At 38.4% G+C, this 15,310-nt stretch overlaps 1 protein-coding gene across 1 annotated transcript in view; it reads left to right on the top strand.

Moving 5' to 3' along the window:
• DNAH10 (dynein axonemal heavy chain 10) overlaps positions 1 to 15,310 on the top strand; it is a 57,531-nt gene that overhangs the window by 17,080 nt on the left and 25,141 nt on the right. The window contains exons 20-46 of the mRNA XM_054082364.1: positions 420 to 896; positions 1,329 to 1,487; positions 1,823 to 1,939; positions 2,013 to 2,115; positions 2,362 to 2,540; positions 3,200 to 3,411; positions 3,668 to 3,824; positions 4,258 to 4,491; positions 4,605 to 4,727; positions 5,498 to 5,731; positions 6,230 to 6,453; positions 6,953 to 7,222; positions 7,305 to 7,488; positions 7,780 to 7,914; positions 8,325 to 8,477; positions 9,038 to 9,226; positions 9,324 to 9,470; positions 10,323 to 10,514; positions 10,684 to 10,802; positions 10,971 to 11,129; positions 11,473 to 11,608; positions 11,738 to 11,860; positions 12,371 to 12,505; positions 12,804 to 13,020; positions 13,495 to 13,614; positions 14,546 to 14,691; positions 15,091 to 15,243. Coding sequence (XP_053938339.1) covers positions 420 to 896; positions 1,329 to 1,487; positions 1,823 to 1,939; positions 2,013 to 2,115; positions 2,362 to 2,540; positions 3,200 to 3,411; positions 3,668 to 3,824; positions 4,258 to 4,491; positions 4,605 to 4,727; positions 5,498 to 5,731; positions 6,230 to 6,453; positions 6,953 to 7,222; positions 7,305 to 7,488; positions 7,780 to 7,914; positions 8,325 to 8,477; positions 9,038 to 9,226; positions 9,324 to 9,470; positions 10,323 to 10,514; positions 10,684 to 10,802; positions 10,971 to 11,129; positions 11,473 to 11,608; positions 11,738 to 11,860; positions 12,371 to 12,505; positions 12,804 to 13,020; positions 13,495 to 13,614; positions 14,546 to 14,691; positions 15,091 to 15,243 — 4,797 coding nt within the window. The remainder of the gene's footprint in view (positions 1 to 419; positions 897 to 1,328; positions 1,488 to 1,822; positions 1,940 to 2,012; positions 2,116 to 2,361; positions 2,541 to 3,199; positions 3,412 to 3,667; positions 3,825 to 4,257; positions 4,492 to 4,604; positions 4,728 to 5,497; positions 5,732 to 6,229; positions 6,454 to 6,952; positions 7,223 to 7,304; positions 7,489 to 7,779; positions 7,915 to 8,324; positions 8,478 to 9,037; positions 9,227 to 9,323; positions 9,471 to 10,322; positions 10,515 to 10,683; positions 10,803 to 10,970; positions 11,130 to 11,472; positions 11,609 to 11,737; positions 11,861 to 12,370; positions 12,506 to 12,803; positions 13,021 to 13,494; positions 13,615 to 14,545; positions 14,692 to 15,090; positions 15,244 to 15,310) is intronic.

Below are 15,310 nucleotides of genomic sequence, written 5' to 3'. Positions count from 1 at the left end.
CTGTATTGTTGATCAGTGGAGATTTTGTAAAGACTTTTTAGGATGAGGTGAACTTTTCTCTGAAGTTTATGGGAAAATGTAATCTCTTTTCTTGCTGTCAAAAAAACCCAATTGATCTTAGAAATCATTCACACCGCGTCCTACATTGTGTTCTAAGTAACACTGAATTTCTGCGCTTGAAAGGGTTGTCAAGCGCTGGAAGAGGCTTCCCAGGGAAGTGGTGAAGTCAGCATCCCTGGAGGTGTTTGAAAGATGTGTAGATGTGGCACTTCGGGACATGGTTTAGGGGCAGTGTCAGATTTATGGTTGGACTCGATGATCTTGAAGGTCTTTTCTAGCCTAAATGATTCTATGGATGATTTGACTAAAATGACTCTCTACAAAGTAACTGTTTTTCAACCCTGTCTTGAAAACTCTAGCATTTTGTGCGGTGGATGCGTGGTACATGTATTGCATGCCCTCCTCAGCATGTCAAGGAAGATGAAGTTATCACTTTCAGCTTTTACAGTGATGTCTCCCAGAATCCTCTGGTAATGGAACAGGCTGTTCTCATCACTCATAACGTCCACAAACTCCTGGCTTCTCTCAGCAAGTATTTGAACCAATGGAAGAGGTACCAGCCCCTGTGGAAATTAGACAAAGGCAAAGTCATGGAGATGTTAGCTGCAGAAAAGCCCACTTGTGTCACCTTTGATGATGAGTTGCAGTTCTATATGAAGGTAGCTCAAGAAGTAACTCAACAGCCATTGATTAAAGATGAGCAATTCATCAGGCTTCAGCTGGCTCCTTTAGCCTACGCAGTGCAGGACAATGCCAGAGGCTGGATTGTTTCACTTGGAAAATTGCTGAATGAATCTGCAAGAGAGGAACTCTTCAGCCTTCGGGAGGAGATTCAGGCACGTGCTTTCAGTTCCTCTTGTACCATGTAGCTAGCACTGAGTACTAGATGATGATCTGAACCACGCTGCAAATAGGTTGAAGCTATCTCTGCAGGAGGGAAACAGGAGAGAGTAGTAACATGAAAACCCAGGAATTCTCACTCCTGCACTGGTGAAAAGTTCATACTGGTAGTTCTGAAGTTCCCTTTAAACTGCTGCTTGCAACTTCTATTTTGTTGTAGGAAAACCACTTGGGGTTTACTTTTTCTTGATTTTTTTTTTTTGTGTGTGTGGTGTCTTTATCACATAGACTAAAGATGAAAATTAATCTGCATGTTATTTACTTGTGGTTTGTGTTTCATAATTATAATTCTGCCTAATTGCTTTGTCAACTTTGCTTCTTAAAGCTATTTTTTAATTTTTATTTTTATTTATTTTTATTTTTTACAGAGGTTATCACAGAGTCTTAAGACACCTCCAGATTCCCTGGAAGACCTGAGAATTACCCTTGGCACAATTGCAAAGATCAAAGGCATGTCTTTCAAGGTGGAAGTGCAATATTTAGACATCTGGGAGAGATACCGAACTCTTGCAATGTACAATATTCCAGTAAGTGCATGTTACACCTTGTCTGGTAAAACGTTTCAGATTTGAGCTAGAGAAGACAAATGCCTCACATGTGAATGAATAAATGTTTTCCTTTTAAGACATTTTACAGAATCACAATATAGTTGAGGTTAGAGGGGATGTCTGGAGATTGCCTAGTCCAAACCCCCTTCTCAAAACAGTAGCTCTGCTTTAAAATGGCCCTATTGCATGTGTTTAAATCTGGCTCACATCACCTCAATGCTGGTTTCGTGTTTTGCAAATTTATGTGAGCGCATATTCCTCACTTTCTTGTGACTAATTATTTCTTGTGAGAGATTTTACTTGTTTTGGTTTAGGTAGATAAAGAAGAGCAAGAGATGGCAGACAAGATTAAGGAAAACTGGGAGGCTGTCTTCTTTGAAGCATCAGTAGTTGACCACAACCTTGGAGGAATAAAAAGAACATTTGCAAAGGTAATACTTGTAATTACTGTTGAAAAAAGATTAGAAATGGGAAGGAAAATAATTTAAACACTGTTCTTTTTAGATTACACAGCAACAAGTTGAGGACTACAGCAAAGATATAGGAGATTTCTTCCAAAAATTCATGACCGAGGGACCTGGTGCTGTTGGGGAAGATCTTGATAAAGGTAGATAAATTGATATGTGTAAAGTGATGTCTTAAAAATATTGGTCTTCGGACAATTCCTCAACTTTTATGTAAAACAAGAAAATTGTGCTTTCATTGTTAACATACAAACTGATCAACCAGGAATGTGACATTTTTAATACTATAACTTCTACAGACTTTATGCAACATGCAACTGCTGTCTTATGATTTTTTCCACATGACCCATGGGATTGTTTTATCTAGAAAAATTCCTTTCCATTCCCAGGATTGGAACTCATGGCCATTTTTGAAAAAGAAGTCGAAAAGCTGGAAAAAAATCGTCAGGAACTGGGCAGTGCTGAGAAGCTTTTTGACTTGCCACTTACAGTGTTCCCTGACTTAATTAAAGCACAGAATGATATGAAAAGTCTAAAGCAGATCTATGAAATTTATGAGTTACAAAGAGTAAGTGTTACACTGTGTGTTCACAGACACACACATACACAAGTGTACACGTGTATACAGAAAAGCCGGGGGAAAGAAGAGCCTGCCTTGTCCACTAGTTGCTCTTAACTCTGTCTTAAGCCTTTGCATGAAATAAGCTGTGACTTGTAATTGACTGTCACCATTAAATGATTTTAATGATCTTAGTAGAGGACTGACAGTGCCTCTATTGAACCAAACACATACTCTTCTTGGACAGGAGCAGCCCTCCCTCCCCGCTAGTAATTATCGCGTGGCATTTTATTGCATGGGTCTCCTGTTCATCTCAGTGGAACTAATCTTGGATATCATTTGTGCATAGGTGACAATGGGTATCTCAGGCTTTAATTGATCTTAACTACTTTTCAATAAGTTTGATTTTTACCAGAATTAAAATGCCATGTGAAGTATGCTCTTATGGATTCTTTTCCAGTTCCCCATATTTGCTTTTCATTATTTCTTTATGTAACTGGTTGTGTTTGACTGTGAGTGTGTCTTTGACGTGAACTTGTCTCTCCTGCTGCTTGCAAACATCTGCATCCTGACTGTGGTCTCTAGATCCTACTGTAGTGGAAAGATTTTTTCTTTGTCAGAACTAAAAGGAAATATGATTTTTTTCCTCCTGGTGACCTTGTTCCCAGGCAGCTAAAAAGGAATGGTCTCAGACGCTCTGGATAAACCTCAATGTCCAGGTTCTTCAGGAAGGAATTGAAAGATTTGTTAAAGCCCTTCGAAAGCTGCCCAGACAAGTGCGCAGGATGCCAGTAGCCGTTCACTTGGAAACAAAAATGAAGGCATTTCAAGACTCTATTCCTTTGTTGCTTGATTTGAAAAATGAAGCTTTAAGAGAAAGGTTTGCTTTGATTTATTTAAATCCAGTTTCTCTGTATAAGAAGATTTTGCTTGTTTTGTTAGAACTTTTAATTTAAATTACTGATGTGCAAGGTGACTACAATGGCTAGGATATTCTGTATATTCAAGACACTAGTTCTTGTTTAAACAGTAGAGTGCTAAATATGGGCTCATTATCAGACGTTAAATGACAGTTGTTTTCATTTTTACTGTATCGTGGGAGCTAGTACAACTGTTGATATGTCAATTTAAAACAGGCATTGGCAAGACCTTATGGAGAGAACAGGAACAAGTTTTGAAATGACAAGAGAAACATTCACTTTGGAGAATATGTTTGCTATGGAACTTCACAAACATTCAGACGTTATCAGTGAAATAGTTGGAACTGCTGTTAAGGAACTTAGTATTGAGAAGGTAATGTAAAAAATCATAGTAAAACTAAGAAGACACAGATGACAACAGTCTGTTTTATTTGAGATTTTTATATTGTGAAGACAGCAAGTTCAGTCATATTGAGGGAGCTGCCATGGTGTGACTGATGGCGACTAAGACCAACAGCTCTTTTAATAAGATGCGACATGGCACAGAGTCCCAGTTATCTTGGCTTTGCCAGCAGTATGTTGGATTTCTGTTATTACAATAAACAAGTCTGAGCTATGAAAAAGGATCTGTAGAAGGATCTATTCTGTTGCTATTATGATGTTATGAAATAGACCCTTCTTTATAAACCAGAGTTAGAAAATCTGTGCAAAATTTTTGCTGAATTAGTTGTTTCATTTATATGCTGAGATTATAGTTCTTTAGTTTTTGAAGACTGAAATATGCATCTTTTTATGCTCACATGCAGGGTGTGAAGGAAATAGCAGAAGTATGGGAACAACTGAAATTCACTGTACAAATGTACTTCAAAGGCACTGAGAAACGAGGCTTTATTCTGGGATCTGTAGATGAAATTTTAGAGATTCTTGATGACAACAATGTCAATCTTCAGAGTGTTTTGGGCAGTCGATTTGTGGGTCCTTTCCTTTCAACAGTTCACTACTGGGAAAAAACCCTGTCATTGATTGGTGAAGTAATTGAGGTAGGGAGGAAAGTGCTGGACTAAATAATTAATGTTTATTATTAATGTTTACTATTTATAATCAGGATTTTGAATTGTATTTTTTTTTCCTGATGGTCACATTTGGTTCTTAGATTTGGCTGGTGGTTCAGAGAAAATGGATGTACCTGGAGAGCATCTTTATTGGTGGAGATATCAGATCACAGCTTTCAGAGGAAGCTGAAGTATTTGACAGTGTAGACAGGATGTTTAAAAAGGTGAGTAACTGACTTGACTTGTGATAGATGTAGTTATTTAGTGCATTTTGCTTCCTGTTCTGTACTTAGCTGTAGTATTCTGTGTCATTTGTTGTGCTGAGAATGGTTTGTTATAATGAGTTGAATAAGAGAATATGGGAAACCAAAGAACTCTGGTGCTTCACTTCACATCTGTCATACACAGAAGACTTCTCCTGATTTAGCTAAGCTGGGCAGGGGTGTGATCCTTGGCTGGCAGTACTGGGAGGCAGAATCCCCTTTTCCTTTCATTGGATATGTCTTTTTACTTTTACCATGATAATAAGAAGCTTAGATGTGTTTCTGTAGGTTGAGGACCTACATACATGCTAAAAAGGCTCTGCTGGTATAATGCTGCTGTTCTCATATTGCGCACACACTCTCAGTATGAACACAGCTTACTCTCCTTTATCCCATCTGCAATATTGAAATGGTACTGTGATTTCAAAGTGCTGTGTTTGTCCTTCCGTTGAGGGACCATTGTGTCCTAGAGCAAAGTCAGGTATATGCTTATGTTTGCATGACTTGGGATACAGGCTTGTCTTGCTTACACTTGCTTTTACAGTAAAAAAAACTTTGAAAGCATACTGTGTCAATGTTTTCATATAGCACTGCAGCAACAGGAAACTGTGGTTGAATTCTGATTCACTTCATCAAGAACCTATACTGCTTGTCTGCTTTGTCAATTGTTAAATATAATTTAATATAATTGTTGTTTGGTATTTTCTAAATTTTCTTTTCTCCCTCTGTAGATAATGGATGAAACTGTAGAAGAACCGACAATTAAAAAATGCTGTGAAGCCCCAAATCGTCTGTCAGACCTCCACCATATAAATGATGTGCTGGAGAAATGTCAGAAAAGCTTGAATGATTATTTGGATTCCAAGCGAAATGCTTTCCCAAGATTTTTCTTTATATCTGATGAGGAGTTGCTTAGTATCCTTGGCAGCAGTAACCCGCTTTGTGTCCAGGAACACATGATAAAGGTACGATGTCTGGCTTTCCGCAGTGCCTTGTGCTTTTAGGTGCTTTAAAAAGTTTAACAGACTGTACTATCCATTCTGGGGAGACTAATATTTATTGTGTACAAAGAGCATCCTGGCAGCACCTTGAAGAAGTCTCTGAATAACCAAATCAAATCTGATTGATAGTCTCTCCTGGCCAGTAGCACTTAGAGTAGAGGAACATCCATGACACACCAGAATGTTCAGCCATTAAAGAACCTTTGTGTTGCTTCTGATCAGTCTTTGTTTTCTAGAAAAGAACATCACTGTAATTTAGGCCAGATCATCTCCTTGTCTACGCTGCAGTTGAGCTGATGAGACATATTATCGGCATTTGTATTTGATTACTTAGAGTCAGATCCATTTCTCTTTATGGTCCATTGAAGTTTTCTTTCAAGGTTAAATGAGGGCTGGATACACTTAAATCTTTGAATTTTTGTTTCTAAAATGCCAGTGCATTTCTTTGTTGGTGCCTTTCAGATGTATGATAACATAGCCTCGCTGAGGTTTCAGGACAGTGATAATGATGTGAAAATCGTAACAGCCATGATTTCAGCTGAGGACGAGGTGATGGAGTTCCGGCAGGCTGTAGCTGCAGAAGGCAGAGTCGAGAATTGGATGATGGCAGTGCTAGCAGAAATGAGACGAACAAACAGACTCCTTACTAAGGAAGCTATTTTCCGATACTGTGAAGACCGAAGCAGGTGAAACAACCAGTGTCAAGTATAACACAAACACCTTATATGTTATTATGAGCCTGCGGCAATACAGAAGAATAAAGACTTAATTTTTTTAATTCTTACACAATTTAGCCTGTATCACTCTATGTGGAGGGATATGAATACATGCATGTGGAGTATTTTAACTGACCAGAAAAAATTGTGTTATCTATTGTATCTAATTTCCTAAATATTGACTTTTTATCTTTAGTGTTGTGTTCTCAGTATGCTTTTCCCACTATGAATTCCACTTGGCAATCTTTACACATGAAACAGGCAGCTTTTCTATCAGAGGATTTCCTAGGCTTTTGAAGTACTGCAGCACACCTTGACAGAATTCTGTACAGCTCTGCAAAGTTTGGCTCATTTTGTAATTGTTGCAGAAATAGGAGGAACTTTGTTCTTTCTTTTTCTTTTTCTGTCCTGATCAGTTACTCAGAATAAACAGTAACTTGGACTTCCTCTGTGTGTGCATTTCCCGTAGGGTTGATTGGATGTTACTGTACCAAGGCATGATGGTGCTGGCTGCTAATCAGGTGTGGTGGACTTGGGAGGTAGAGGATGTCTTTCGGAAAGTAATGAAGGGAGAAAAGCAGGCAATGAAACTTTATGCTAAGAACATGCATAAGCAAATTGACGACCTGGTTACCCGCATTACAATGCCTTTGAGCAAAAACGACAGGAAAAAATACAACACTGTCCTCATTATTGATGTCCATGCCAGAGACATTGTTGATACATTTGTAAGAGACAGGTAAACACCACCCCCAAAATACCAAACACATAACTGGTACTTGCATCCTTTTCCCTCATGTGAGCAAGTCTTTCTTGTGTAGCATTCTGCAGGCTCAGGAGTTTGAATGGGAAAGCCAGCTGCGTTTTTACTGGGACCGAGAGCCAGATGAACTGAGCGTGCGGCAGTGCACAGGCACATTTTCGTATGGTTATGAGTATATGGGTTTGAACGGACGTCTGGTGATCACCCCACTTACAGATCGCATTTATCTTACACTCACGCAGGTATCTATTCAAGGAGCCTTTTTAGTAACAAGCTATTGTAAAATACACTTCTGGGCAATCGTGTAATTGTTTTATTGCCACGTCCTGTTATCTCCTAGATGCCAATGTGAATGCTAATGTTTGAAATCAGTTGTGACATCCTTCTAACCTGATTGCCTCCAAGATAATGTAGAATGCATTTGCAGATAAAATTTAAGGCTTTCTGTACCCAAGTGTTCATTTGTAATTTTGCTACCAAACTAATATAAATATACTCCAAGCTTTGCTTTGCTTTTTGATCTGTCTCCAAAGGCTTTATCGATGTTTTTGGGAGGAGCACCAGCAGGGCCAGCAGGTACAGGGAAGACGGAAACAACTAAGGATCTGGCCAAAGCACTGGGCTTGTTGTGTGTAGTGACAAACTGCGGAGAAGGAATGGATTTCAAAGTAAGACTTAAAGATCTGTGTTCTCTGATAAAGTGCCAGTTATTGCTCTTTTTCAGTGCCGAGGGTAAGGACATGTCTGAACTTATGAAGACGTGACTCCATTAGAGATACGGTGCTGATTGATAATGAAATGTAGTAAAAAAAAGTCTATTTTAAATACATTCTTGAAGGAATTTCAGATGCTTTCAAGCAGTGGAGCAGTAATTAGATGATAGGTGTTTAAGCTCATTATAAGCAATCTGCATTTAGCAAGTAATTACTGCAAGATTTTATGACAGATTGCTAGCTCCTGTATGTGTAAAAATCCGGAGATTTTACCCAGTCATTAAGAATTTTAGCATACTCTAAAATTTGCTGATGCTGTATGTTTTATATATTCGTTGCTGAGGTATTTTTCTTGTTCTTGTTAGGCAGTTGGTAAAATCTTCTCTGGTCTTGCCCAGTGTGGAGCATGGGGATGCTTTGATGAATTTAACCGTATTGACGCGTCTGTGCTTTCAGTCATTTCTTCTCAGATTCAGACCATTCGAAATGCTTTAATGAACCAGTTGAAAACATTTCAGGTAAACATTAAAAAAAAGAGTGCTTGTGAAGTCTTGTGTTGTTTTTGAGGCCAAGATTCCGAGCTAGATGCTATCATTAGATCAAAAGGCTGCTTCTTGTGTAATTCATTTGTGCTGAACATTTCAAACTCCAGAGTGCGTGCTCTCAGTTTTGGAGATCTTAAATCCTTGCTGATTTCCTAATCCCTTTCTAGCTTCTTCCTTTGTGAAATGGGGTAAAAGCAAGCTAAATAGAATAAGTGAATGGGACAATAGTACTGTAGTAGTTAGGGAGAGAAGTAACTTAACTTGATGTGGATTTTGAAGCTTTATTTACAGGTATTTATTGGAATTCAAAACCCTCAGACAGAAAATTTGATTGAAAAGTGTGAAATGTCTTGATGTTCATTTGTAAGATAGAAGCAGTGGGATGAGTGTATCTGGATGACTATCTAAAGCTAAATATTTTACATGTTGTCCCAAGCGGGTGCCGCAATATTGCTGGTTTTCTCTTTGAGCAAATAATACTATTTATTTCAACTCCAAATACACGTTGTTCTAATGTTTTCTTATGCTTTTAGTTTGAAGGACAGGAAATTACCCTTGACAGCCGAATAGGCATTTTTATTACAATGAATCCTGGTTATGCTGGCCGGACTGAGCTCCCTGAGTCTGTGAAAGCTTTGTTCAGGCCTGTGGTTGTTATTGTACCAGATCTCGAGCAAATTTGTGAAATCATGCTCTTTTCTGAAGGGTTCCTTATGGCAAAGGTAAGAAAATTTTTTTGCTACCCATATCCAAGTATGCATGGCCAGTGTTTGGTTGTGACTTGCACATTTGTGATTCACTAACTTAAATCTCAAACAGGTGCTTGCCAAAAAGATGACAGTGCTATACAAGCTGGCAAGAGAACAACTTTCTAAACAGCATCATTACGATTTTGGACTGCGGGCCCTTAAGTCAGTGTTGGTGATGGCTGGAGAACTGAAAAGAGGGTCAGCAGACCTCAGTGAGGTAGATTTACTATTTAATTACCCAGGGCAGATCCTCTTTTCTCATTAGGAAGACGATGTGTTTACACATCTGCTGTGGCTTGTCTGTGTTGGAAGTAAGAACACTGGTGTTATTTTTCTTACTATTTCACTTTGTTCTTACTGAGTTTCATCATGCCCTCTGCCAGCAAGTTACCATCAGAACTCAAGTCAAACTAGGGAAATCTATAGAAAATGAAGGATTTTACCTCTTATTAAGTCCAGGATGCAAGTAGCCAGATGAATGTCTCTGGATGAATAGCAAAAGCTGGTTTCTGAACAGCCATGTGGCTGTTAATTTTGTGGCTCAAGTAATACAGCATAGTTATAAATGAAAGTTTTTCAGTACTGCATTACTTTTTATGGCTTTCTTTTACACCTGTTTTTCATTTGCATATGTACATTTGTGATACACAGTTTTCTAGGGAAATTCCTATTCAAATTTTTCTTAAAAACCTGGAGACTGTTGAAGGAAACTCTCCTATGAAGTTATGTACAGATGCACATTGCAGGTTGGCACGAAATTGGGTTCTAAATGTTGCTCTCAAAGGGACAAAAGAACTTGGGTATGTTCGTAAAACAATTGGTTACTTTAATGTTGAATGAGAGAAGCTGTGGTGTGGCCTACTGCAGCCATTTGCCATTTGGTCAACGTGGTAGAAAAAGCGTATTATTCTTAGCTATTTGTTTCCACTAGTAACTAATGCCAAGAAAACATTCTTGAAGCTGATCTAAAGTAGTAAGGCAACAGTTTTTAAGAGATGTTTGAAGTTACAACATGTTAGATAACTGGTTAGCTATTCAGTAAACACTGATTCTGCTATGTTTTGTCTAGGAACTTGTACTGATGAGAGCTCTACGAGATATGAATCTTCCTAAATTTGTATTTGAAGATGTACCTCTCTTCCTTGGTCTAATCTCTGACCTGTTTCCTGGCCTGGATTGCCCTCGAGTCCGCTATCCTAATTTTAATGATGCTGTGGCACAAGTGCTGGAGGAAAGGGGTTATGTCGTTTTACCGGTCCAGGTACAAAAAATGTTAATTGTTTGAGTTTTTATTGTAGACATCAGGCTAGATATGCATTGCTGCTCTCTGGAGTGGCTCCAGGAAAGCTTAGCTCGTGTAGATCAGCTGCTGATCTTTTCCACAGAAGAATTATGGACAACAGTCTGTTGAAACAATATTTATTTTTCAGGTGGATAAAGTAGTTCAGATGTATGAGACAATGTTAACTCGTCACACTACAATGGTAGTTGGACCTACTGGAGGGGGCAAGTCAGTTGTCATTAATGCTTTGTGCCAGGCTCAAAACAAGTGAGTACAGAATCGAAGGCATGGAAATCTGGTTGTAAAACAGCACAGACTGCATTATTTAGCCCTGTGTAGTCATGTCAAGATCAATAGCTGACCATAATATTTGCTCAGGTTAACATGAGATGGTAATGTGTCATTCTAATATTGCTTTTCTTGTCATATCTCTAGGCTGGGATTATTGACAAAGCTTTACACACTGAACCCTAAAGCTATGACTGTGATTGAGCTCTATGGGATCCTTGACCCTACCACACGAGACTGGAAAGATGGAGTCCTGTCAAACATTTTTCGTGAAATCAACAGGCCTACTGACAAGAAAGAGCGAAGGTAGACAGATAGGAATCATGGTGATGGATTTTAGATACTGAGTTTTGCATCAATATTTTATTTTATTTAGTTTTAAATATTTGAAACTGCACTATTAAAAAAAAAAGAGGGCTAAATAAATAGAAAGTTTCTAGGTTTTGGTTTTTTTTTTCTGTCTTCTGTGAGTTTCCAGCCTCAGTGAGATGGATGGAAACTATGCAATTATCAAAAAAAAAAAAAAAAAAAAAGTGGGAAGCTTCGAAACGCCTACGCTGATGTTGACAGCGTTGATGGCATGTCTGAATTCTGAAATATGTTAGTAAAGTTAGAGCACGGATGATCCCCCTGGTCTCTGTATCCACAGGTACATTCTTTTCGATGGAGATGTGGATGCTCTCTGGGTTGAAAACATGAATTCTGTCATGGATGACAACAAGTTGTTGACCCTGGCAAATGGGGAACGGATTAGACTTCAGTCACACTGTGCTTTGTTGTTTGAGGTAAGTACTGACTATATCATGTAATACATGGGAAGGGTTGGATACAGATAGGTCTACAAAGCCTGAAAAGCAGTTCCTGTGACTGTTCTTTGTTAAAGTATGTGATTATCTTGTACGGTTGTTTTATAGGTTGGTGACTTACAGTATGCGTCTCCTGCCACGATATCTCGCTGTGGAATGGTCTTTGTAGATCCTAAAAATCTGAAATACAAGCCCTACTGGCAGAAGTGGGTCCAAGAAAGAGAAAATGAGGTGGGAGTTTCTCTACTTTTGTTCAGAGAGTTTCTCTATTAAATACTGAACTGTAGACAGCTGTTAAAAGAAAGGTCATAAAGGCAGTCTGATTTTCTGACAAGAAATATAATTGCTAGGCCTGCAGCGCAGGGCTAAAAAGAGTTCCTAGGTTTTCTAACTTCTGTTTCTGTGAAGAACCAAGAAATCCGTTTACCTGGTCTCCAAAGAGTTAACAGTGAGATTGCTCCGGTCCTTGTTTCTTACATTTAGATTAAAAACTGAAGTCCACAGGGAGCTGACTAAGACAACTTAGTTGCTTTCACATGATGAATGCAGATCCTGCTGAAAACCCGGTCCAAACAACAGTGTCACATTTCTTCATGTGGCTGTCCCCTGTCTTTGGTAGAAGATTGCAAGATTGCAAGAGCAATCATACTTGGTCAGCCAGGTATTGATGGGAAGCTCTGCTATCAAAAATTGACTTTCTAGGTTTCTGTACGCTGAATTATTGTCATTTTCATTCCTCAGGAAGAGAGAATTGAATTGAATCGTCTCTTTGAAAAATATGTGCCCTACCTTATCGATATGATTGTAGAGGGAGTTGTGGACGGCAAACAGGTAGAAAGGCTGAAGACCATTGTTCCTCAGACAGATTTAAATATGGTAAGAAATAAGAATAAAGATGAAAAGATTTATCTAAAAGGAGAAATATAATAATGGACAGAGTAGAAGCCTCCCGAAAAACCCACAGGAGCAGAGTCCATGCTGAAATGTCCCTTTGCCAATGATGAGCACCAAGAGATAAAAGAAACAGTCAGTTCCTTTCAGTGCTCCTCCACTGTCATTGATAATCATATCAGTAGATACACAAAAGATTGTCAAACACTCAAACTGAAAACATATTAGGAGTTTTCATCATCCATGGCAATTCTGTTTATGGTTTTGTCTTGTTTCACAACAGGTGGTGCAATTGACTGTGATGCTGGACGCTCTAGTTGTGGTACAGCCTGATGATCCTGATGTTTTGGAGTGTTTTTTCTTGGAAGCTTTGTATTGCTCCTTAGGTGCTGCTCTTGTTGGTACTGGGAGAATGAAATTTGATGAAAATGTTAAACGTATTTCCTGCATGTCTATTGTTCACGATGACAACATCCTGGCTAAGCCAGGGGAGCTGCCAGGTAGAGTCTTGTCATAATTTAGCCTGAATCCCATTGATTATATTAGAAAAGTTTTAGTTTCCATGAAGGCAGAATATTGTACTTCCTTCCAGCTAGCTATCGTGGCTGCAAAATGTGCTCTCTGAAGGACTGTCACTGGAAACCACACAGAGATACTGATGTTAGTTAATTCTCAGCTAGTGGGCTGTCTTCACAGAACAGCACTTTTCAATGCCAAGCGCAAGAGTTAAACAGTGAATGGAAAAATAAAATGTGGAAGGAAAGCCAGTGGAATCTGCTTAAAAAACAATAGTATGATCCAAGTGCTGGACTAGGGGAATTTTGGTTGTCTTACTGGGTTAAATGACAAGCAAACAGTACAGTGTTGCCCAGCTTGATCCAGACTCTTACCCTTCACTTTCATCTCAATGAGATTATTTTCCTATGAAATATTTCAGTGTTGTAGAAAACCTCCCACTGCTTAATCTTTTGCAGGTCAGCTGCCAACTTTGTATGACTTCCATTTTGATGCATTAAGAAAAAAGTGGGTACCTTGGATGAAACTTGTTCCTAAATATACTCATAAGCCTGAAGTGAAATTTCTTGACATTCTAGGTGAGTGCAAGATAAAATTTAGTGATGATATGCCTTTAATTTTGAATGTGCCACCACTGAGGGCATGGCACTTAACATGAGACATTCTTTTTCTGTACTGAAGGTCATCTACTCAGGTTCAGTTTCTTGTGACAGCACAAATCAATTTCTTTAGTGTTCTTGTCATAGTAGTTTAACAGGAATAGAGTTGATATTTACTGCACCATATAGTAAAGAAATGAGGAAAGGATGAAAATCTGTTTCAGTTAGTACGGTTTATTAGGAGCTAACAAGGCCTTTTACAAGCCAGAATAGCGAAGATTCACAGCCTGCTCTAGCAGAAACTCTAGGAAAAATATCAGCTCCATAGTTCAAGTCCTTAGTAGATAAAAATTCTTAAGGCCATTATTGGTTGTTACTTCAAGCACTGTATAATTGTGATAAGTGCTTTTCATAGTCAAGGACAGATTAATGCAGATTGCTTTATAGAAATACTTCAGCAAGCATGGATTAACTTCACTGACACAAGGGATGATTATATGATCTCTAGAGTTGCTCCTAATGGCAGGCTACTCACACAGAACAGAAGTCATCTCTGTAGAGTTCTGGGAAAACGCTTATGATCCAAATAAATCCCGATTATGTCCTTGAAATAGGGATTAAATGGGACTTAACCAGTCCATGACACTCCTATATGGAAGATAATTTATTTTTTTAATATACCTATGGGAGAAAAGTTCCCAGTGATAAAAGCTGAAAAGGTAAGCTGAAAAGATTGAGCAATTAAAATTTTGTTTCATCATTGTTAGTGAGTTGATATTTTGGTTTATGTCTTTGTGCAACTGCATATTAATACCTTGAGAGTCTGATCTAACACTGTTCTATAAATATAATTCCTCCAGCTGTGCTGCATTTTAATTTAACCTGCTGTCATATTCCTGATCTTTTTCAGTGCCTACAGTGGATACAACACGCACTACTTGGTTACTAGAGCAGATGGTAAAAATAAAACACCCAGTTATTCTTGTAGGTGAATCGGGTACATCTAAAACAGCAACTACACAGAAATTCCTAAACAATCTGGACAAAGACCTTAATGTATGTATGAGTCATTTTGCCTTGTTTGTAAAAGATGCTTTTTTGTTCTTTGTCCGTGTGTAAATTTGCATTGTGGAGTCTGTGGGTAGTCTTTGGTAACGTGACTCCAAACTTGGAACCAAAGTGTGTGAATAATTTGAGAATCTATCAGGATCAAAGATGCTTTGTTCTGTTCTACCATGTACAGATTCAATTTTATAAAGTAAATATGTGTTCTCAAAATGCTAAGAATGAGGTTACTTTTCTTTGTCATCTGTAATTCAAGTAAATAAATGGACTAGGGAAGTGTTTCCCATATGTCTGACAGTCTAAGAAAGAGAATATATGAATATGTGAGTTAAAAAAAAAAAAAAAAGAAACCATGAAAATCCATTCCTATTCATTTCCTCCCCTTTGCAGCTGCTTCTGGTAATTAACTTCTCTTCTCGTACAACATCAATGGACATTCAGAGAAACCTAGAGACAAATGTGGAGAAACGAACCAAAGACATTTACGGCCCCTCTATGGGAAAACGTCTCATTATTTTCATGGACGATCTGAATATGCCAAGGGTAAGCTGCCAGTAGTTTGCCAATAGAATGGAAACATTTGGGGTGGCACTGACATAGTCCCTTCGGA

This window comes from Cuculus canorus, chromosome 17 (assembly GCF_017976375.1).
Source record: "Cuculus canorus isolate bCucCan1 chromosome 17, bCucCan1.pri, whole genome shotgun sequence".
Taxonomy (NCBI): domain Eukaryota; kingdom Metazoa; phylum Chordata; class Aves; order Cuculiformes; family Cuculidae; genus Cuculus; species Cuculus canorus.
The sequence above is the reverse complement of the archived record's forward strand: the minus strand, read 5'-3'. Positions and strand labels throughout refer to the sequence as shown.